This window comes from Haliotis cracherodii, unplaced genomic scaffold (assembly GCF_022045235.1).
Source record: "Haliotis cracherodii isolate W230 unplaced genomic scaffold, xgHalCrac1.p SCAF_5, whole genome shotgun sequence".
Lineage (NCBI taxonomy): Eukaryota > Metazoa > Mollusca > Gastropoda > Lepetellida > Haliotidae > Haliotis > Haliotis cracherodii.
The window spans coordinates 56,409,744-56,434,535 of record NW_027266308.1 but is presented as its reverse complement, the minus strand read 5'-3'; the positions used below and the strand labels follow the sequence as shown (position 1 = coordinate 56,434,535).

The following is a 24,792-nucleotide window of genomic DNA, read 5'->3' as shown; positions in this document are numbered from 1 at the left end:
TTCTACCCGGCTGCTAAGGGGTCATATATTATCAATGAGAACAGTTATTAAAAAGCATGTTCGTATCATAAACAGACATAAAAAGGTTACATTGTCGTTGTGAACATGTGTGAAACAGCATATCACAGGCACCTTAAGATGTACAAAAGATATTTAACTTGCTTAAACGATAAAAGAGCTTATCCAAAACTTAGAATTTCTTTGCACAATTTTAATGTAAGCGTATGTGGCAGGTCCAAAAACGGGGATATTGTGAACTCTTTTTGCACAAACTGTTCATCCGGAGAAGTAGAGGATGAATACCATGTCTTACTTATATGTGAAACGTATTCCGATTTAAGGTATATATTTCTCCCCATGTTGCAAAGTATTTTTAAAGACTGTCAGTTAATGATAAATCTGCTAAACTCTGAAAATCCATATATGATCCAGGATGCTTCTGTATATTTAAAATGAAAAATGTGTAACATGATTTAAAATCTAATCAGGTACATCAAGTGACAACATGTAAGTATGCAATCTGCAATGTACTGTGGGCTTTGATGCCTTATATACTGAATGAACTGCCTGTCTGTCTGTTAAGATGAACACGTTCTTACGCCTTATGTTCTGGATTTTCAGATGGCAAAAGAAAGAAATCCTAACCCAATGAAAGAGGCGCACATGCACAGACTACGAACAAACTGGCATGTGGTTAAGGAACACCTGAATTTAGACGATGTTATATATAACCTTAAAGACAAAGGGGTTTTAGACACAAAAGACATCAAGTTGATTGAGACATACAGTACAAAGAAAGGGTTCAAATACTTGTTTGTAGCTCTTACTGAATATGGAGGAGCAAATGGACTTCATGTTTTTGTTGATGCTCTAAAATTGAGATACGAAAAGTATGCGACAATCATTGCAGAGCTGCAGGATGTGTTGGATGAACCGAATGTAAGTAGATGTCTTAAAACAACCCAAATCTCGTATGTCTAAGGTTCCTACCTCCCTAAGGTACAATTCATGCTGTAGAGTGGTAAATACAATTAGACAGTATATAAACTGAGGGGCAAAAGAAAGAATGCGAGTGTGTTTCTTATGTTATTGAAAGAACTGTTGTTAAATATGAATATGTCCATTTGTCTATCACTTATTCCTCCAACAGTTTGTAATCAGTAATCTCTGGGTGGGTAATTTTGTATAAACATAAAAAGTCCAATGGGGCAATAACAATTTTGCAGCCAAATGATTCGAAATGTTTGAAATGTTATAAATGTGTGCCGAAAAAAAAGCAATTTTATTGATTTTCCAAGATAAGATGTCTAAAATACTAATTAGCAGGGTATGATGCGAATTGTGGATTGTTTTTATTTCTAAAAGTTTTAAATACATTATACTTTGCAAAACAAAACCATGTGTTCTTTGAGTGCTTACTAAACGCCAGTACAGTTCAGTTTTGGGATATAATAACTTTTAATAATATCTATTTACAATCAAACATATCATAAAATCAACTGAGGGGTATAGTTTCCTTTTCTCCGTGGTCGGTCAATTACAAGAAAACCTTGTATAAAATCTATATAAAAATTATCTATGATTCGATCATATTGGTTCAACAAAAAATCGCATTTAGATGTTCTATGGTTAACATTATGTTTTTTCTACAAAATCTAGGGAGGGAGGAGAATAATTGCACGAAAGTAGTTAATAGATTATACACTAAGGATCAGAACTCCGTGACTAGAGCCTCTGCCCGGAGAGAGGAAGGTCGGTGGTTCGATTACAGCATTTCACCCCACATATGAGTGAGTTAGTGAGTGAGTTGGGATTAACGCCACTTTTAACAGTATTCCAGTTATACCTGATTATCCCCAACTTTCCTTCCTATTTTACAGGATGACCTTGATGAAAAAGATAAAAGGATATTTAAACTAGAACGTCATCTCGAGGTAGAGAGAGAAAAGAGGAAAGAACTTGAAAAGAAACTGAAGAAAATGAAAACGGAATCAGCTTTTAAGGACAAAGAAATATATCGTTTGAAAACAGAATTGAATGACGTCACAAAACGGGTCATGGATTTACAGAATACTATCGAAGATATGCGTACGGGGAAAAGCCAAGAGATGAACGAACTATTGCAGGGTATGATACAATGTGAAATACAATCACATTTTAACACCGACAGAAGAACACCGACACATAGGCCTCCATCGGGAACTGATCAGATAAATAAACAAAGGAAAACTAGTGCTCCATGTAAACCGAACGGGAGGGTGTTGCCCCACTTGCAGAGTCCAAGAAAATGAAAAACATTTTACCTGTTTATCAAGACTTGGGACAAAAGACATATATTGTTTTGTTGGTCACATTTAGAACATACTCAGTTAGGAATAAGTTGAGTCTTTGATTTTAATACAATACCATAACATAGTATAGTACAACGTAACCTCTTTTACTCGATATCCATGGGGGCGAAGAATATATGTCGAGTTATCTGTGGTTTGAGACAAGACGATACCTCCCCATCCATCCAAAATGATGTATATTATGTACCCGATACATCTACCCCCATCCTCATCCCACCATATCATACTCAAAATTTGTTTCGAGGTTATGGTGTCCTTTGTTGTAGTTCTCCGACACATCAAACCCCTAGAAGCACCAGCACTTATATATTGAATACATGTCAATTACTGACAAGCTACAAGGGAACATTCATAGTTAGTGTCGCTCTTTAGGGTATCTGTTCTCTGTATGTGTAGGACTGGCTTAAGACATTCAGATCATCAGAAATTAAGTTAACATCATGTTTGGCAGGGAATGAAATGCAACCCCTACCACGCATGCCAGCTCAAGAACCTACAATCAGATCTACAATATGAAATTCATACTGTACGCAACACGAACGTTGTCCGTGTGACTACCATTAACAAGACAGTTGTGAAGGCTGTGACAGGGGTGGATGGACAATTAAGTGAACAGCTGGCTGTTCACAAATCGGGAGACGGCTTTGCTAGGAGCAGGGAGCATTGAAAACGATGTTTGTGAAGAACTGACGATAGAAATATTGAGATACATGCCTGTTTTCATATTAACAAAACACATTTATTAAAAATCAATGACATATGACATATAAATTATGACATATCCCAATGTTGGTTAGGCGTCAGACTGCTTGTATGCGGATCCAGAGCGGGTGCAAGTTTCCCACCATTGGATCTTTGGGTTCAATTTAACCGAATTCTACACTTCACTCGTTTGACTGTAATCGGATGACAAAAAGATAATATGAGATACCAGTGACGTGCCCATTAATTTAATCTCTCATTTTGAGATTCTATTACTTTCAACGACACACAATACTAATATGGATCTCGGTATATTCCGAGTTTAATACAGTGAAGGTCATGAGGAAAAAAATCGTAAATTGCAATTACACCTTGTATTCATTTTATTTAAATGGAATAGACATTATCGATGTTCTAAATAGTTTTGTTCTCCAAAGTTTCTTTCATAGAAGCAACAGAAAAATAAAGTTAGTCATCAACTGCTGCCGTCGTTTGACTATCGTGTGTCGGTGGTCGGTGTCTGTGGCACTTGTGTTTTGACTTGGCGAGGGGTCAGTAAAATCGAAGTGTGGCGACGGGAGGTGGTTACTTAAATGCATTCCTTTTGTTTGATATAGGGTAATTGTTGGGTATAGTAGGATTCGTTTAATGAGAGATTCCGTATGACAAGAGTTTATTTACATGTAGTTATCAACACGTAGATTACCAATACGTATGTATATAGGAAGAAGATTATCCTTGGTTATAGCAAATCCCTCCTTATTTGAATGTCTCTTATCAACTGGGAAAGCCCACTGTGTTGTTTGTTGCACCAAGTATTCCCAGAAAGCGATACTTCCTGTTAGGAGTTGACGGTTCATTGGCTGTTACAAGACTTGGCAATGAATCAGCTCTTAAGCCGGAACCCTGTCCTATTTCACAGAATTGAACTGTTCATTGTATGAGAAGTCAAAGAGGACCATTCCTCAGATCAATTACAAATCTGGTACGAGCATAAACAGTCCCAAATTGAATGTGTGTTAGCAAGACTGTATATCGCGCGTTCTCTCCAGTTGCTAAATACTAGTATTAAAAAAACCACATTTTTTTAAGAGTGAAGGCGCGGATATTCCAGCTACATGACGGCGGTCTGTAAATAATCGAGATGGACCAGACTATCCAGAGATAAATATCATGAGCATCGATTCACGCAACTGGGATCTATGACCTGCATCAACCAAGTCAGCGAGCCTGACAACCCGCTCCTGTTTGTCGCCTCTTACAAGTATAGTCGCCTTTAACGGCAAGCATGGGTTGCTGAAGACTTATTTGATCACTATCAAATAATGATGATACTATGATAAAATGTGAGCGTATTCTGCCCCATCAACACCTAATAACGACTTTACATTTACAGCATATCATGTGTGAATTATTCCTATTAGTTTTATAACTTTCTATCTTTTCCTGTTTTAATAACTTGGTGGGGATTCTGGGTTAGAATATTGCTGGAATATGGCTGGAGTGTGGCTTTAAACAAACAAAGTACCAACAAACAATTCTAACTATTGTAGTGCATGTTTACACACGGGTTCACAACCCGGGTCTTCGGCGTGACGAGCGTATGCTTTAACCACTAGGCTACCCGACCGCCCCTTTCAACTGTCAGTAAGAATAATCACAAAAGCTTTCAACAAAATATCTACGGAAGCCTTTTGGTGCCATTTATTTTTTTCTTGAAATGTCAAGATACTAAGTTGACATTTCAATATACTAAGTTTGTTGTTTTTGGTTTTTTTCTTGAAATTTCAAGATACCATTTGAAATTTCAATATGTTATGTTCACATTTCAAGGTACTGAGTTGAAATTTCAAGATACATACTAGTACTAAGTTGAAATTTGAAGATTATAAGTTGAAATTTCAAGTTAATATCTTAGAATAAAAAGAATCCATTGTACGATTCCAACCAAATCATAAGCATGAGGTCATGAAAGTGTTCGCGAGAAGGTTAGCGTATCCTGCCTCAACGGTGGCACCCATCACAAACATTGAAATAAGACAGGTGTTCACCTGAACAAGCAGGTGAGCATATGGTACAAGTCAAATTAGAGAACTGCATCAGACATTACTGATGGGTCAAAGATGGAAACTTCTTCTACTCGTCTAACATATACTGAACAACAAAAGTTCCTGTGACATTGAATAAGATTTAATGCAAAGTTATGTTTTTTACCAAATCTGAAACAATGTCGGTTTGCAACAGATAAAAGACTCCTGTAAGTGTTCAAATGGTTTAATTTGCCATACTGACTTCAGAAAATGCGTGATTCATTAAAAAAAACATGAACATCGCACAAAGTCCTGTGGGATATCTGTCAATATCTGCTGGAGCATGTTTCGAAGTTCCTGGAGTGTCTGTGGAACACGTGGTTGACGTCGAAGGCGCCGATCCATCTCATCCCACATGTGCTCGATTGGTGAGAGATCAGGGGAGCGATCCGGCCAGGGAATGACATTCACGTTGTTTTGTTGAAGGTAATCCCGAACAAGTCGAGCAATATGAGGCCGGGCGTTGTCATGTTGAAAGGTAATGTCTGGGCCATGACGACGCAAAAACTGTAGAATGGGGCCGATGATCTCGTCGCGGTAGCGCTGTCCATTGAGATTTCCCTCTACCACTATCAAACGGGTCCTCTGTCTTGCTGTAATCCCACCCAATACCTTAACGCGGCCGCCCCCGAACCGATCTTCTTCAATGACAAAATGATTGACGTAACGTTCACCTCGACGTCGGTACACTAGAATCCGTCCATCGCTGTGGCTGAGGTGAAAATGAGACTCGTCAGTGAATAGAACTTGTCCCCACTGCATGGCCGTCCAGCGTAGACGCTGTCAGCACCACTGTAGACGTGCTTGGCGGTGGTTTCCTGTCAAAATGGGACGTCTGGCTGGTCTTCTGGCGACAATCCCTGCACATCTGCGGCGACGTACGGTTTGTGAAGAAGGCCAGGGATGCTTCTTGCAGTCACTGCTGCTGGCTGGAATCGATTTGGTAGGTGTGTTGTTCGAATCCAGTTGTTTTTGTTGATTATTGGTTACGCGTGGCCTGCCACACCGAGGTTGGTCTCTGACTTCATTCGTCTGTTGCCAACGTTGCCATTAACACCAAATGGTGTTTCTGTGGACGTTAAATTGTCTTGCAACATCACGTTGACTCGATCCTGCTTCAAGCATACCAATGGCTCGCAGACGCTCATTTTAGGACAGGCGTGGCATTTCGTTATGTTGAATAATTGCGTAATTTTGTTGTTTTTCTGAGTGGTTGTTGTCAGCACGATGCTAAACAATGCATATGGAATCCCGTTAACACACATGTTTTTATACCTATTCTTGGGTAGTGAAATGCATGGGGCTTGCATAAAAGTCAACTTTTGCATGGAATGCATGCTTTTCTGTAGCAGTTGCGTTTTTGTGACTTGATTCCATCCATGTACTACAATGTTGAAAACCAAACTTTACTTGTTTGAAAAATACACTAAAATAGTGGTGTCACAGGGACTTTTGTTGTTGAGTATATAAACAATCTGAAAGCTGTCCACCACATATCTACCTTAGTACCTTGGAACGTTTTATTAGTGGGTGAGTGAGTATGGTTTTACGCCACTTTTAGCAAAATTCCAGCAATATCACGGCGGGGGACACCAGAAATGGGCTTCACACATTGTACCCATATCGGGAATCCAACCGGGTCTTCGACGTGACGAGCAAACGCTTTAACCACTAGGCTACCCGACCGCCCCGAAAGTTGTATTTAAGGCATTGAATGTGCTATTATGCAGATTGAATTTATAAGAATGATCATTTTGTGTATAACATTGGGAATTGTGGAAGAATTTTTGAAAGATGTAGTGGACGGACCCCAAACACAATTGAAATAAAAACATGGTTCATTGCAATTGTTCATAGATTATGTTTGTTGTTCTATGTCGCTGTCAGCAATATTTCAGCTGTACCATGTAAATAATCGAGTCTGGTCAAGACAAACCAGTGGTTTATATCATGAGCAAACTCCCACGCAAACTACGATGACACACAATGAACTACGACACGGAGCCTGACTACCTGATTCTTGTCGGGTGCCACGGGGATCATAGCTTATCAACGTGAAAAGTAAAATAAACATGTTCGTATCACAAAAAGTGTCATGAAAGAGTTACATAGCCATAGTGCACATTTGTGAAACATCATATCACAGGCACCGCCAACACAACAGTTTTCTGTTCAGAGTATAACAACATTTTAAGTCATCTTAAGATGAACATGTTCTTACGCAATAATTTCTGGATTTTCAGATGGCCATGACAAGAGTCCCTAACCCAATGAAAGAGGCACAAATATACAAACTTCAACAAAACTGGCATTTGGTTAAGAGACATCTGGATTTAGATGATATTATATATATCCTTATAGACAAAGGGGTTTTAGACACAAAAGACATTAAGTTGATTGAGACATTAAGTACAAAGAAAGGGTTCAAATACTTGTTTGGAGTTCTTACTAAATATGGCGGAGCAAATGGACTTCATGTTTTTGTTGATGCTCTAAAATTAAAAGACAACAAGTATGCGACAATCATATCCGAGCTGTCGGGGGAGTTGGAGGAACCGAATGTAAGTAGACAACCCAAATCGTGTATATCTTAGGTGCCTAACGTGCAATTTACGCTGTAGATTTGTCTCCTAAGTCGGTTTAGAATCCACTGATCGCCAGTTCACCGCCACTATTATTCATGCTTCGTCATCACAAACGCCGCTCTTATGGGATCCATCGAAGGAGTAAATACAGTTGAACAGCGTATTTCGTTTTATTGCAAGAATATCTTTGTTGTGCCAGCTCCCTATTAAATTACCTGTGAATCGGCCATATCGTTTCAACCAAAATATCATTTATATGTATATGATTACTGTTATATTTTGTATAAAATCCAACTCATATATCACGATTGTCAACCTGAAAATCCCTTTTTTGATAAGTGTTTGCGCCTAATTGGAAGAATTCATTATTTTTATGGGGCTTGGATGGACCTGTCGTTTATAAATAGGGTTTGCAATTGCAAGTGGTTGGACCTGTTGTTTATAAATAGTGTTTACAAGTGCAAGGATGTGTCTCAAGTTTGATACATTTGAGGATTCAGTGGCTGCTGTTTTATATGCATAGGGCAATTGGGCGATAATGTGTTATTGAACATGTGTCTGTTCTTTATTTACATAGAAATGCACGTGATGACTTCCCTATTCCTAGTTGATTAATTCATTGTTGTCAATTGTTGTTATAAATCGGTATAGTATATTTCTAGTTATCCCTAAATCCGAATGAAAACACACAATAGGGAAGCATGAGATATTGCATTTTTCCGGCATGTCATATATGCATTGTAATACATATTTAACACATTTATCCGCAGCTCTGCCTTTCCCTTTCACAAGAGCTTGATGAAAAAGATAAAAAGATAGTTCAACTACAACGTGACCTCGAGGTAGAGAGAAGAATGAGAAAAGAACTTGAAAATAAACTGGAGAAAATTAAAATGGATTCAGCTGCCAAGGACAAAGAAATACACCATTTGAAAACTGTCTTGGATTCTGTCGCAGAACGAGTAAAGAATTCAATCCAAGATATGCGAGAGGGAAAAAACCCAGAGATACGGAAGCTTGTACGGGAAATGATACAATGTCAATTAAATTCACAAGGTAATGTCAAAATACAAACAAGACCCAGGTTTCCTGGATCATTACCAGGAACAAATCAGGCAAATAAGCAAAGGGAAACTAGTACTGGAGCTAAACATACCAAGAAGTGGTTGCCCCACTTGCAGAGTCGAAGAAAATGAAAAACATTCCACCATTATCAAGACTTGGGACAAACGATACGTATTGTTTTCAGATATTCAGTTGTATATAACATTGTTACTGTAAAACATTGTATAACATTCAACTGTATATAACATTATAACGTCAACTCAAAGTCAAAGGGAAGAATATATGTTGAGTTATCTGTAGTTTGGAGACTAGGCGATAGCTCCCCCACCCATCCTAAATTATGTATATCGTATAGACGGTAAATCAAACACACCTACGGTGGCCCATACCCGCCACTGGTGAGATCATTTTTCACTGTAAACCTCTATATATTATGTCACCAGTGGAAGTATCTGACTGCCGCCAGAAAAGTATTTGGCGGCCGCCAGATAAAATATAGAGGCATACAGTGAAAAATGATCTCACCAGTGGCGGGTATGGGCCACCGTAAACACCAACCTTCGCACCAACTCATACAAACCGTTCTTTAACGGTTTTTCGAGGTTATGGAGTTCATCGGGCTTTTTCACTGTATATGACCAACGTCGTGTATGATATACCAATGTCCATCATATAAAAGTAAACTTTTCAAATGTAATGACATGGATGTAATTACTTATCAAGTAACTTCATATTAATTCACTGCTGTCCTTGTTGATTCAGACTATTAAAAGTCCCAGTGACCTATGCTTGTCGTAAGAGGAGACTAAATGGTTTGAGTGGTGATTAATATCATTGCATCCCCATCGCGTGAGACGTTGCTCATATTGTCAATCACTGGTTCAGACTCGATTATTTGCAGGCGGTCGTGTTATAGCTTGAATAATGCTGAGTGCTGCCAAACAAACATACTGCACTTCAACCAGATAATTAATAATATTCATTAAATCAAAGTAGATTATGAATTATGAATTTAATTTATTTTCATATTAATTTAATTCAATGTTACTCATAATTGTTGCAATAAAACTCATATTTGTTACAATAAAAGGAACACTGTGTAGAGTTTTTGGTAAGTCAACAGTATATTGTCCCTTGCCCGGTAGTTAGAAAACATATTACCAGGTATACTGAAATAGTTTTAAAAAAGATATTCGATTTTTTGTAATATTTGGTAAAATAGTTACCCAAATGAAGTTGTTCTGTGTATTTAGACATGAGATAATCACACACAACAATATTATCGTACGGGTTCGAATCTCATTCTGTGTGTTAGGAGATTGGCTTGAGCACAAAAACGCATCTTTGAAGTTGATTGTGGTTATCATCGTGTATCAGTGTAACAGCTTACCACGCATTCTACCAGATTAGAAACATCAGCAATTTTACGTTGAATACAAGCGACTTGCTACATGGGCATATTCAAGTATCCCAGTTAGTATCGCAGTTTAAGTTATCACTTGGCTGTATGTGTAGCAGTGTTTGTTTTAATTTAAAACATTCAAAACATTGGAAATCAAATATTTGGGCAAGTAATGAAGTGCATCTCCTACTTTGCATTGCTAGCTCAAAAACGGTTCGCCAATATTGTCTAGAATTCGTCAGACCATCAAGTGTTGAATAGCTGTCGGGTCACGAGTGAGAGACCGCTTGATCAATAGCAGGACGAATATGGAGAATTGACAATAGGAATACATAAACACAAGAGGAAGAAAACACACGCAAAGATAACCAACAATCTGAATTAACTGCAATATTGGAGTGGGGTCATGGAGAACCATGACACAGTGTCTGTACATGTAATTATCATGCATGAGTCTGCAAAATCCATGCAATTTTTTTATGGTACATGTGATATTTTTTTACACTAGCATATATCGGTATTTATCATATAATGGGTAGGTATCTCGGCAGGATAAAGCCAACGGATAAAAACGATATCCGTTGGGGTCATATGCGGATAGAGATATCAAAGGTCAAGTAGGGACTACTTTCACTGTTTATAAACAAACATGGCGTCGCCCTCGTCATTCGGCAATCGAGTCAGAATTAACCATCGAGAATCTGGATAAACTACAGGGATAATTGCTGTTATTATCAAAAGAACAGTTTAATATACTGAAAATCAGTGTCTAACTGTGACGTAGCTAAGGCATTTTATACGTTTAAAGGTTTTGGCAACTTTGAAGATGTAAATTTCGAAACAGTTTTGCGAGGGCACGAGGTCTACCTAGCCTAGCGGGATCAGTAGCCATATCTATGCTTGTAAGCCTCTGCAGCTTGAAACCTTCTCCACAAATTAAAATAGTTGGATTTGTCCGAAATATGTTTGAATTATTACCTTGTTTCGTTTTGTTGCTGTGTGTACGTCTGGCTAATCTTCTTAACGTTATGACTGACCGACTGTCAACAACGTCTGACCGTGGCCGTGACGTCTCATAGACTAGGGTTAGAGTAGCTTCCCTTTGACAAAGGGCAGTTACTCTCGCGGACAGACCGATGGATTGCCGCGAAAGGCAAATAAAAACAATTGTTGTTTTGCGTATATGTTCCTTCGCCACTGTATAAGAAACAGATTTCAGTTGGAACTATAATGGCTACTGTCACTCTCCGACTGACACATCACTTACTTTGTGACGTAATAAATATTAATGTGCGCATTGCAGCAAAACTGACAATGTTTCGTTAATGTTTGTGAGAGAGGGAAAGCGATATTGAAGCACAGAATTAAAGAATGGCATTATATGATAAAGAGGTCATCACGCTTGTGTGTTTGGGATTGGTAAATATCCTGTATAGGAATAAACACTATGTATTTAGCTCGCCAAGGCTCGCTAAATACAATGTTTATTCCTAATGCAGGATATTTACCATCCCCAAAGACACTCGCGTGATAACCTCTATATGGTCTCTGCTCATATAGGCAGAAGTTTCACATGATCAACAACAATACTGTAATTACATATCTAGTTGATACCAGTTATGTACATGTATTTCTTCGTCCCATGCCAATTTTGAGTGAGTGAGTAAGTATGGTTTTACACCGCTTTTAGTAATATTCCAGCAATATCACAGCGGGGGACACCAGAAATGGGCTTTGTACCAATGTCAAGAATCGAACCCGGGTCTTCCACGTGACGAGTGAACACTTTAACCACCAGGCTACCCGACCGCCCCTGCCAAGTTTGAAGAGTGTGGTACGAATATTACTGGAGTGTACAAACACAACACTAAATTACCATCAATATTACAGTACATGTATTGGTTTTCTGTTAATACATTCTCTGACAGAACAGTGAGGTGTTGCATGTGATAGTTGTGGTAGCTACATGTTCCTAGCAAACGTTTACTGGTCATGTATGGCTTGTCTGGATCAGGCAAGGAACAATGTCATTTTATGCCTCGTATGTTGTGATTATCATGCACAGCAGTATATATAAAAATATTAAAATGCCATTTTTACTCCCACATTCCCGAACCAAATAAAAATTCCTTAGGGTACTCACCATCCACTTCCTCGGCTCCTAGATGGTGTTGGGGCAGTCGGGTAGCCTAGTGGTTAAAGCGTTCGCTCGTCATGCCGAAGACCCGGGTTCGATTCCCGGCATGGGTACAATGTGTGAAGCACATTTCTGGTGTCCCCCGCCATGATATTGCTGGAATATTGCTAAAAGCGGCGTAAAACCATACTCACTCACTCACTCCAAGATGGTGTTAAACTGCGTAAACTTGCAAGACACACAGAAAACACACTGAACATTTTTCTGTCAAAATCTTTAATCAAAATGTGATAAAATATCATAATCTCACATGGCATGTGAAGACAAAACATCAAAATACTTCATAAGATACAAACATCTATCCTCAGTTGACCACAAATCTTTACCTTTCAAGATAACGGTAATTCATTTTCAAGAGGACTACTTGCATATTTGATTATATGTATTTGATAGTGATGAAGCTTCATAAACTTCTGATATAATACATTCATACAATCAAAGCACTTAACCTATGACGTTGATTACAAATATACAAAAAATATTCAAAATAGTAAATGCACAACCTAGCACAAAAATGTCAGCACATTAGTGATACCTCTAATGATGGATACTAATTTTTGTTCTGCCTTAACATATGGCCATTTAATAGTTTAATGAAATGAATCTTAGACTATCAATTATCCCTCACTCCAAATTAACTACCCGGGTAACCAACCCCCCCTGTTACCCGACCCTACTCGGGTACCGTCTCAAGAGATAGGTACAAAAAGTCCAATTTGGAATAGTTTGACCATAGCCCTGGACAAAATGTATTTACATACACGTATAAAACGATCTGGTCATGCATACACTGAAGTTGACTGAAGTTTTATCTTTATTCAAACATAAAAGTCGGAAGGAATGGGCGCATTGTCAGAAAGAAATGCAAACATTAGTGACTTGTAGTTTAACAATATAGTTTTAGATGATTTTTGTCATTCAACAATATAGCACTTGACACTTACTTTATCTTAACCAGAAATTCAGATTTGAGTGGCTTAACTTACCTATTAGTCTAAATGTTTTTACAAGAATCAGGCTTCAGTCTAGTAGATAAGTCTCCTATTCTACTTCCATATTTTCTTGTATATATTTACATAACAACATTGTCAGGGGTAGACCCAATTGGTCAAATCTAACTAGTCCACAACTCAATTTGGACAAGTAGTTCATGTAAATTAGATAGATTTTAATAGAAATAAACAAGTTTCAGAGGATTTTCAGTAGTCTTGGCCCCTGAAGCAGGATAGTAATATTACTGAAACATATATATATGGGTCTGGTGTTTCAGTAACATTACTGTCCTGCTTCAGGGGCCTGTGGTCTTGGACTAACCAACAAGTGGCCGGGTCTATCCCTGACTGACAGATATACCTATCCCTGAAGCATGCTAAACAGTCACAAGCATTTACTGACGGTGTATAAAATGATGGCACATCTCACCCACCAATCTCCTTCTGTTGATACAATGAAACATACCTTTAATGGCTAGTAACGTGCATTATCTAATGTCTGACACAAAGACATGGTACAAGCATAGATTAATGTGGAATGTGTTAACACTGTAGTGTTCATGCCACTTCATTTCCAGCTGGGTTGTTTGGCACCCCGGATGTACAAAGTTATAATGAGACCATGACATTGTGTGTCAAGTCCAAGAACCTCCTTAACATGTGTACATTGTAACATGTCAAAATCGGGCAATTGCCATCCTAAGTCTTTTGTTACATAATCAGTAACTAATCTAATCAATCTAATGTTTCTAAATACTCACCGAGATCATCAATATAAACATTTAAACAAGGATAATGAACCTAGGCTAGGAAATGACAGGTAAATATTTATTGGAGACGTAACATATTTATCTGCATTTTCTGCACAATTTACACCACATTGCAAGGTAAACTCACATGATACTTGAAACCCATTAATTAACTGATCATTTAAATATCCTCTGCACGCTACACTCGGCCCTATTTCACACAGACATCGTAGCGCAAGAACTGCCGAAATCCCATACCCTAACAGGACAACCAACAGTCTTCGTACTAAGATCACTTAGTGAAAAAAATATGGCGCCAACAAATAAGTAACACATCATCAGCTATTGCGCTACAAATAACATGGTACCCTGCTCACATATTATGTAGAAAAGCAGGAAAAATAAGTGTGCCTGTCGCATTGAATATACATATATACATATACAAATTGTATATAGGTCACATCAAATGAAGCTTACATTCATAAATCAAAACAATGCATAAACGTCCGATGAATGCATCATGATAGAAATCATATTTGTTTCTTGCCATATTTTAAAACAATCAATAAAATAATATTGAAATATAATATCTGCCAAACAGACTCGTTGTAGTGGAGCATACTATGAACAATTATAACTGAAAGACAAATAGTATGAACGTGTAAATAATTGTAAGCAAATTACATACTTATGCACCCTTTGCCATTTCTAACATTGGTGAGACTAAAACATTAAGACCAATGAAAATAATGTCAGCCAAGCAACATTTTTTCAAAATTATTTCCTTCTCTCAAAAATCAACAAAATCATTCGATGTAAAGACAGTTTCATAACAAAATAGTAAGGAACAACTAAATGAAGAATAAATGTTTCTGATCATGAAACAAAAACAACTTTTATAAAACAATTCAGCATTGTCTAAGAAGACTACATCTGGCAGTTGGATCAGATGTTCTGTTTGTTGTCTTACATTGCAGTATGCAATATATTAGTGATTTCAAAACAGACTGTAAATAATTGAGTCTGGGACAGACAAACCACTGGTACATATAATGACCGATGTACCACACTGTTATAACGCATCAACATGACATGACAATCATGAAAGTCAACACCAGATCCTATCTAAGCATGCAACATGCGCCATTGATGTTTATTCAGAAACCCCATGACAGAAGGTCTCCTGAAGAACACAAGACCTTGCAGGGTAAGTAAACTCTCTGATCATGACTATCAAGTAAAACTTCGCACCGTGACAGCCAGATCATCTGGTCCACAGATGCAGATGGTCACACAGCCAAACATAAAATCAAATCATAACACAGAAAAAACATACTACTGTCCAAATATAATAAGCACAATGCCTTGACTGAGTAAGTTACTATATTTGATGTAAGAAGTGCTCTGGTCTTCTGAGTGACAAGCAAACATCTTTACCATCAGGCTACCCATTTTCTGAAGGCAAGGGTGTTAAATGACTATAAAAGTCCAGTTATCACCCGTGCCAAACTAGGCTGGAATTTTGTGGCTCGATCATAGAGCCACCAGTGGCTATTACAAGTTATGTCCCTCTTTGTCCCGTTATGCTCTATGTAACTCCTATTGACCAATCAGATTCCACCTCTCATATCACCTGAATTTCCTTGAAACAAAATGGCGGCTCCTAGTGAAGACAATCTGATCAATAATCAAGATCTTTATTCTAATAGAACATGTCTTGTCTCACCAAGTGCATCAAATGACATGAATACCTCGATTAAAAACATGAAAAGATTTGTAAAATATCTGTTGATGCCCACTTGGCGGTACATATGCCACATTTTTTTATGAACCAGATATCAATTTCCTTGTGCGATTTTGATTGCACTATGCATAGACTCGTTAGTCCTGCCAAAATAGAAACTGCAGCCTAGTTCAGCAATGGTGGAAACAGGACATTCATAATCACTTAACTCTTGTGCATAAGCCAGATGTAGGCAGCCAAACTGACCAACATTTTTCCTTGAACAAAAAGCGCAACTAAAACTAAAACACATACAACTTCCTGTAACAATTTTAAACATAGACACTAAATCAAATATAACATGCTTTCCATTATAGGAATCTGTTTCTTACTCCCTTTGTCAGTGTCCTACCAATGATGAATGTTACCCAGAAATGATCAGCATATGTCAAACTTAAAAAAGATTCAACAAGTCTGAGTCGTGACAAACATGCTCTCACCTAGGACATAAATGTTCAAATATCAAATGCCATAAAGGGTATGAGCAATGTTGTGATTGATAAAACATTATGCTTACAGACATAATTCTAAAGTAACTGCATTAGGGAATAATATAAAAAGGCTCTTGTCCATTTAGGGATTGCCATTTGATCAGGTGGCATGAATTTATATCCTGATATACATACTGCAGAAAACATACTAAACATGACTATAGGCTAGTCTAGCTGGACATACATTGTATGTTTTGTTGAACTCTCAGTTTGCAGTAGAGCTTGTGACACTACAGTATCAGACCATAATCTACTGCCTTGCAAAGATATACCGGTACTCAGATTTCACAGAAATGCCTTTGGTGCGTGATTGAACTGTTCCACTGTAGACATGCAATACAAGCTTACCGCTATGCTAGACATACAACTATACTAAGTTATACTTTCATTAAAATTCCATTCTACCCTTCATGATTTCAAGGATTCAACATTAAAAGATAAATGATGACTTCTGCCACATATATGATGGTCAGCTTTGAAACTGATGACTTCCTATTTGGTAAAGCCATAAAATAACACAATGAGATCATGGCTTTAGTTGTTTGAAAAATAATACAATATAATGGTGTTATGGGAGATTCAGAAAATTAATGTTACTTGTGAAACATTGGCAGCTTGTGCGACGCCTCTACAGACAATGTTGCAGATGCAGAGGCTGCTGATGGTGGCCAGATGAATACCCTATACCTATACCTTGGTGCCTTTCAAGAAAAGTTATAAGGTCAAATAACCATATACCACTTAAAGTCGGAATGAGAAATATAACTAAGTACATTACACTATGCCTAATTCAATTACATCATAAAAGAACTTAAAAACATGGTTTTAACAATTCTATTCCAGCTTCATTATCATCTTAAGAAACTGATTCATTAAATATAGAATAATACTGATTTCCATTGTGACACTGACAATATCAAAGTTCATAAAAAATACACAGTTTTCACTTGAAATACATTTTACACATGTATTAATTTAAGATCAGCAGTAAGAAAAACATAAGGAATCCTGTTTTGATTATTAATGAAATATATCATGTAAAAAAATAACATCATATAAAACAATAACAATGCCAATAGATCAGAAACATAAAATGCTTCTTGAAATGGTTGCAAAATACAATAATGTTCTTAAAGACTTGTATACCATAATAGAGGTGTCAATATATCAACAATGCATAATCTGTTTCCAAATAATAGCTTTATGCCATTTGTATGTAATGCTTTCAAGCATATAAAGTTGTAAAGCCATGTCTAATCATACAAGAAGAACAGCCTATTTTCGTGAGCTTCTCTATATTGGAAGACAACAACAGTGAAACATTGTTAATTTAAACTCAATCAATTTAACACATCACTTACGATGTTATATCATTGTTGCAGAAGAATCTTTATCAGCACTGTTGTCTAATATTGGAACTCCACAATTCAAGTATGGAAAGAATTACAAAATCCCCTTGACTTTGAATTAACAAGATGTCACTGTCTTTGAATATCATAACCAGTTGTCATGAAAGTAATGTTGAAAAGCTTACAAAAAAAAAAAAAACTCCTACAGATTACAATTGCCAGTATGCTCCCTTCAGTCAATGGTTTTGGAATCTTTGACAAGGGGAATACATTTACCCTATTCGACGCAATAGGCACCCAGGGCGCTCTCAAAATTAGAAATAGGGGGCTCTTATTAGAATATAATTTTGGTGAAAAAAAAACAGAGTTGAAAGATCGTAAATTTCATGGTTTATGCTGACTGCCTGAAATGATACAAAAGAAAAGTCTGTGTGTATTATACACAATATATATTTTCCAGAATTTAATTGCCCAAAATTGAGGGTGCAGATAACACACGAGTGCATATTATACACGAATAAATAAGTCTTGTGTACATTGATCAATTGGAGGGGGTGCTAATGGGATTGTTCACTAGCCAATATATCAGCAAATATCGCTGGGGAGCTTATTACGTCGAATACGGTATGTAGAAATGTCTTTTAAAACCTAAGGCAGTGAAAGCAGAACCAAATATATGATACAAACTAGCCAAACAAAACAACAAACCACTAAAATACACTGATACGAGGCAGTTAAAATATATCTTCAAAAGTAACAGTATGGTAACTGTTCAACAGAAAATTAGCTCAATGAAGGTTGAACCATACCATGAAGTATTTGCAAATACGTATTTGTGTTCAACACAAGCATATAATGCACTAATTTAGATATTCATTTCTCTCGAGTGACTTTATAAGAAAACTATATATACATAATTGCAAACGAAAGAATAATGACTTCTATGGTGCATAGAACGTCTAATAATATTTCTCATATAAATATCACAAGTTAAAAGGTAAGTTTTGATCAAGGAAGAATGTCATGGCACCACTGATCAAGGTTACATTTGAATACAAACAGTCATGCACTCGTCACCACTCAACCCTTTCCGTAACCTGGAAGTCCCCCGTCCCCCTATCGATGAATGTTATGTCGGAAAATACTACAAACCAATCAGAATGCGCGTATGACTTCAAGTACTTCGGTCAAAGAATCCCTAAGGAATATTTTTCAATTTTACTTATGTCTTGCATCTACAAATATACCCTAGGTACAGTTAAATGTTTTCAATCATACTGTATAAATACCGTAAGTCCTGATGTGTTTTCAATAGCATCTGGAATACATGTATATATGACATGGGGGAAAATATACGTGAAACGTTATGCAACAAGTTGACAATTCTTTTAACTATGCCCATTGGTGCTTAGAGTGAACAGTCACAAAAATGGCCACGAGACAGGCACGAGTCGTTATTCGGCTTGTCCCGGAAAAACACAAGGTGGTCACGAATGACAATCATGTTGAACCTGCACGACCAAGATGATTCAGGTTAAATTTGCTTTGAGGTTATATGCAAAACAGGTCAACTGTTATTATACACCAACAATCTGAAACCTCTGAGATCTTCTGAGATCTTGTGACCAAGAAACATCTTTTACTTTATAAAGCAATACTTGAGGACTAGTAAGGCAGTAGTACTAGTTGAGGCTAGTTGAGGCTAGTTGATGTACATAAAAAGCAAATACTGTACTTAATAGGCCATAATAAATACTTTTTTCATTTTCATCCCCGCCCACCTCACGAACAAACATCCAATCCATATCATTTTATTGCTGTGACATGCCTACAGATGAAGAAATTAGTTCCCGTCTTCATAACATCCATCAACATTTAATCTTCACAGATGCTTTGAAGAGATTGTTAAAAAAGACAAAAATGAGAAAAATTAAAAAGCATACATTTTAAGTTCATCTAATACTATCGTCAATCCTAATTTCACACGTCTTACGCACATGAAACTATACAATGTACAAGTACAAGGCCGAATATACAATGAAAATGCATGAAGCATATCCAAATCTCACAACCAGATAGCACTTGAATAATACAGAAAAGTCCATAAACGATTGCAGAGCAACTATCATGCAGCATCCTTATCCAGTACTATATAAGCACCAGCTGAAGCATGCATCACAGGATCTAGTGCTCGGAGGCTTGACTGGCACTCTGTCCCTACACTTTGTGCTGTATTACGCCCATCTCTAGGACGGACACCAGTCAGCCTTCACCTTCACACTAATGAAGAGAGAGAATGCAGGTTACTTTGGGCAGCATCTGACCTGATCCTAGGTTCAGCTTCATCCTACAGTGAAGCGGCAGAGCACAGCAGCCTCACCTTTGTAAGTGTTGGTTGACTTCCATCACATCCGTGATGCCCAGCAAACATTCATTTCTATTTTTTTAACTGCGGCAATGTTCTTTTTTACATTAATTTTATTTCTCCCCAAATCCCTGTCCCCTTCTCCAGAATAGCAAAGGGTCAGTCCCTTATACGATGACAGACTTCATCAAGGCATCAGGGACATGAGGCACAAGGTGACTTGTGTGCCATTAATATACACTTCATGCACACTACCAGTGGTTCTGTCCCCCTAAGGCCTGCCTTCAATCAGGGCACTGTCTCTATGTTGTAGTATCTATCATCTCACACATATCTCATCTCATACCATCCATACATCTATCAGAGTCAACATGATCCATGGCACTAGTCCACCTCAGTCACTGCTTCAACATAGGGGAGGAACACACACAAGGCCCAATGGTATTGGTAAAGGAGTCCCTCCTGGAAATAAGGCTAGACTTCTTCAACATGAGGGATGAACACACACAAGGCCCAGTGGTATTGGTAAAGGAGTCCCTCCTGGAAATAAGGCTGGACTTCTTCAACATGAGGGAGGAACACACACAAGGCCCAATGGTATTGTTAAAGGAGTCCCTCCTGGAAATAAGGCTAGACTTCTTCAACATGAGGGATGAACACACACAAGGCCCAGTGGTATTGGTAAAGGAGTCCCTCCTGGAAATAAGGCTGGACTTCTTCAACATGAGGGAGGAACACACACAAGGCCCAGTGGTATTGGTAAAGGAGTCCCTCCTGGAAATAAGGCTGGACTTCTTCAACATGAGGGAGGAACACACACAAGGCCCAGTGGTATTGGTAAAGGAGTCCCTCCTGGAAATAAGGCTGGACTTCTTCAACATGAGGGAGGAACACACACAAGGCCCAATGGTATTGGTAAAGGAGTGCCTCCTGGAAATAAGACTGGACTTCTTCAACATGAGGGAGGAACACACACAAGGCCCAATGGTATTGTTAAAGGAGTCCCTCCTGGAAATAAGGCCTGACTTCTTCAACATGAGGGAGGAACACACACAAGGCCCAGTGGTATTGTTAAAGGAGTCCCTCCTGGAAATAAGGCCTGACTTCTTCAACATGAGGGAGGAACACACACAAGGCCCAGTGGTATTGTTAAAGGAGTCCCTCCTGGAAATAAGGCCTGACTTCTTCAACATGAGGGAGGAACACACACAAGGCCCAGTGGTATTGTTAAAGGAGTCCCTCCTGGAAATAAGGCCTGACTTCTTCAACATGAGGGAGGAACACACATAAGGCCCAGTGGTATTGTTAAAGGAGTCCCTCCTGGAAATAAGACCTGACTTCTTCAACATGAGGGAGGAACACACACAAGGCCCAGTGGTATTGGTAAAGGAGTCCCTCCTGGAAATAAGGCTAGACTTCTTCAACATGAGGGAGGAACACACACAAGGCCCAGTGGTATTGGTAAAGGAGTCCCTCCTGGAAATAAGGCCTGACTTCTTCAACATGAGGGAGGAACACACACAAGGCCCAGTGGTATTGTTAAAGGAGTCCCTCCTGGAAATAAGGCCTGACTTCTTCAACATGAGGGAGGAACACACATAAGGCCCAGTGGTATTGTTAAAGGAGTCCCTCCTGGAAATAAGACCTGACTTCTTCAACATGAGGGAGGAACACACACAAGGCCCAATGGTATTGGTAAAGGAGTCCCTCCTGGAAATAAGGCCTGACTTCTTTAACATGAGGGAGGAACACACATAAGGCCAAGTGGTATTGTTAAAGGAGTCCCTCCTGGAAATAAGGCCTGACTTCTTTAACATGAGGGAGGAACACACACAAGGCCCAGTGGTATTGGTAAAGGAGTCCCTCCTGGAAATAAGGCCTGACTTCTTTAACATGAGGGAGGAACACACATAAGGCCAAGTGGTATTGTTAAAGGAGTCCCTCCTGGAAATAAGACCTGACTTCTTCAACATGAGGGAGGAACACACATAAGGCCCAGTGGTATTGTTAAAGGAGTCCCTCCTGGAAATAAGACCTGACTTCTTCAACATGAGGGAGGAACACACACAAGGCCCAATGGTATTGTTAAAGGAGTCCCTCCTGGAAATAAGACCTGACTTCTTCAACATGAGGGAGGAACACACACAAGGCCAAGTGGTATTGTTAAAGGAGTCCCTCCTGGAAATAAGGCTGGACTTCAGTCCTTTCTGAGGAATGCTGAGCAAATGTGAGGCAATTAAAAAACAAGATCCTCAATAGCAGTAAAAAGGGATTCTTGTCCTGTGTTGTGATTCTGGTTCAGGATCCCAAATGACACACCTCCTTCACATCCTTGAATATCTTCCACAATCTCCAGCAACAGCTGGTGAGAGTCCTGTGGAATCCCTGCACCCATGCCATCACTATGGTAACACACAGGCACTATGATTCTCTTGGACACAAAAGCAAATGGATGTAGCAGATTCTGTCTCTGCTGGTGGTCTGTCCGGAACATATACACCTGTACTGTACCTTGTTGGGGGTGATGACATACGGGTCCAGGGAAGACCCTGTGCCACCTTCCACACCACAAGCAGCAAACATCACAACCTTGCTCTGAAAAGGTGATAACAATAGATGTATGCCTTTTGGTAGTCTGTCATACAGACCCTGATACAAATATATCCAATACAGTCCATGCAAGTCTACAATGTTGGGTAAGTCTAGATTTCTTTTGAAAATGGAGAGTCTCAGGGGTCCGTTGTATTATATTTTTATTAAGATAATTTAACAACCGTTTTTTTCTGTAAGATATGTTCATTTCAATCCTCATAGATAATAGCCTTTTTCCCCTGGCACAGATGTACTATATACAACACCATCATTTAAAAGCTTTTGTCATTTCAGGACCAATTTACCACACAATTCTAGTCATCTGACCTTTATGATACAACACATTCTAACTAAAACGACATCCCTACAAAATGTTCAAATATCTTTCTGAGAAGGCTTGGGTTACAACCTCATTCTGGTCCTAAGTGAATCAGGTGGTCAGGCTAAGTGTGTGTCTTCTTACCCCAGTGACATGAATCGTTGCTCACAATATTAATCACTGGATTGTCTGGTCTAGATTATATTTAGGGGCCACTGCCATATAGTTGGAATATCCCTGAATGTGGTGTTAAACCAAGAAGACACAAACTGCATCTCACCTCCAGCTGGCTCATCTCTGGCTGCAAGGAGGTCCTGGATGGAGAGGAGGAGGAGACTGCAGTACTTGTCACATTTTTGTATTCACATGCTGACAGGTTCCCGACCCCTGCTGGACCCTGCACAGTCAGAATGGTATTATCAATAATCAGTGGTGAAAGTCTTCTTCACATTGGCAGTGGAGTGATCAGCAAGATGTCTGGATTACCTCCCTTGGAGCAGAGACCATATAGCTATACCATTCGTATACATGTCACAATAAATGGTCAGCAATATGTCTTGATTACCTCCCTTGCAGCAGAGACCATCAAGCTCCTTCCCAGCGCGTGACACCTTCGTTACACTCTCGGTAACATCGCTGCCACCAGTGTGGGCACGGCCATTACAAGAATCTTGAAATTTGCGCCCTCTAACCCCAAATGTAGTAACGTTTATACTTTTGTTTATGTCTTTGGGAATGCCATCATATTTCATTTTGAAAAGGTTTACGACTGACCATGTTTTCCAGATGAATTTACTTTGTTGTTTTAATAATCAGATTGGTTCGAGATTGCAGACTAACGGAAAATCAACCAACCTCTCCCTTACTATATCAATTAAAGATGATACTTTTAATGAAATAGAAATTCAAATTGACAAGCAAAGAAAGTAATTTATCAGCAGTAAGTGTATTCGGCGGTACGACAGTCGTCACTTGTTTGTAAACATAACGGTCATTTGGTTGCGAGTTCAACTCCAAGCATGGTTGGGGCCACCTATCACAATGGGGAGTTTTGACTGGTGGCAGCGATAGTATATAGAGAGCTCTGTGAACGGACTATCGCTGTGAGGAGCTTGAGAGACCATCAGGCTTCTGATGTCACAATCAATGGTCCAGAAGGAAACTGGCAACTCACCTTATATATGGTATGAAAATGAATACAATTTTCTGATGGTATGCACAAGTTTCTAAGCATGTAGTATAAGTAAAATTAACATATTTGTATTAGGTCTATACTCAATGACTAAGATGAAGGAATATGGCTTCTCCATGTGCAAATTATTGTTGCAAATTATTGTTAGACTTTAATGTATCACATTGTTCATCACAATTACGATGCAATGCATACCTACAGAGCTATTACATAATCTTAATCTTCCCGACTCACCTGTGGTCCCGGCATCTTCTGGGTCTTCACGATGCTTTCATTGAAGTAGGCCGTCCAGTAGTCCAACGTCTGTGACACATTCTGCTGGGTGAAGGTCATTTGTTGATCCAGACTGTTGAGTTTTTCCTCAAATGTCAACACTGTCTCACTGGCATTGGTCAACTGGAAAGATACGTTAGATGAGTGAAGTGCACTAATCCAGCAATATCAATGAGAGAGCCTAATCCACTAATATCACTGAGGGGGACTAATCCAACATTATCACATAGGGGGATTAATCCAGCAATATCTCAAAGGGGGTTAAGCCAAAAATATCACAGGGAAGGGCAGGTTT

The 24,792-nt window shown here is 38.6% G+C and overlaps 1 protein-coding gene across 4 annotated transcripts in view; it reads right to left on the bottom strand.

Annotated features, from left to right (window-relative positions):
• Positions 1–22,071: 22,071 nt before the first annotated feature.
• Positions 22,072–24,792, bottom strand: part of LOC139443104 (uncharacterized) — a 31,356-nt gene continuing 28,635 nt past the window's right edge. For all 4 annotated transcript variants that reach the window (XM_071224043.1, XM_071224044.1, XM_071224045.1 and 1 more), the window contains 3 exons: positions 24,459–24,620; positions 23,313–23,429; positions 22,072–22,716 (listed from right to left, as the gene is read on the bottom strand). In XM_071224043.1, coding sequence (XP_071080144.1) covers positions 22,543–22,716; positions 23,313–23,429; positions 24,459–24,620 — 453 coding nt within the window. In that variant the 3' untranslated portion in view covers positions 22,072–22,542. The remainder of the gene's footprint in view (positions 22,717–23,312; positions 23,430–24,458; positions 24,621–24,792) is intronic.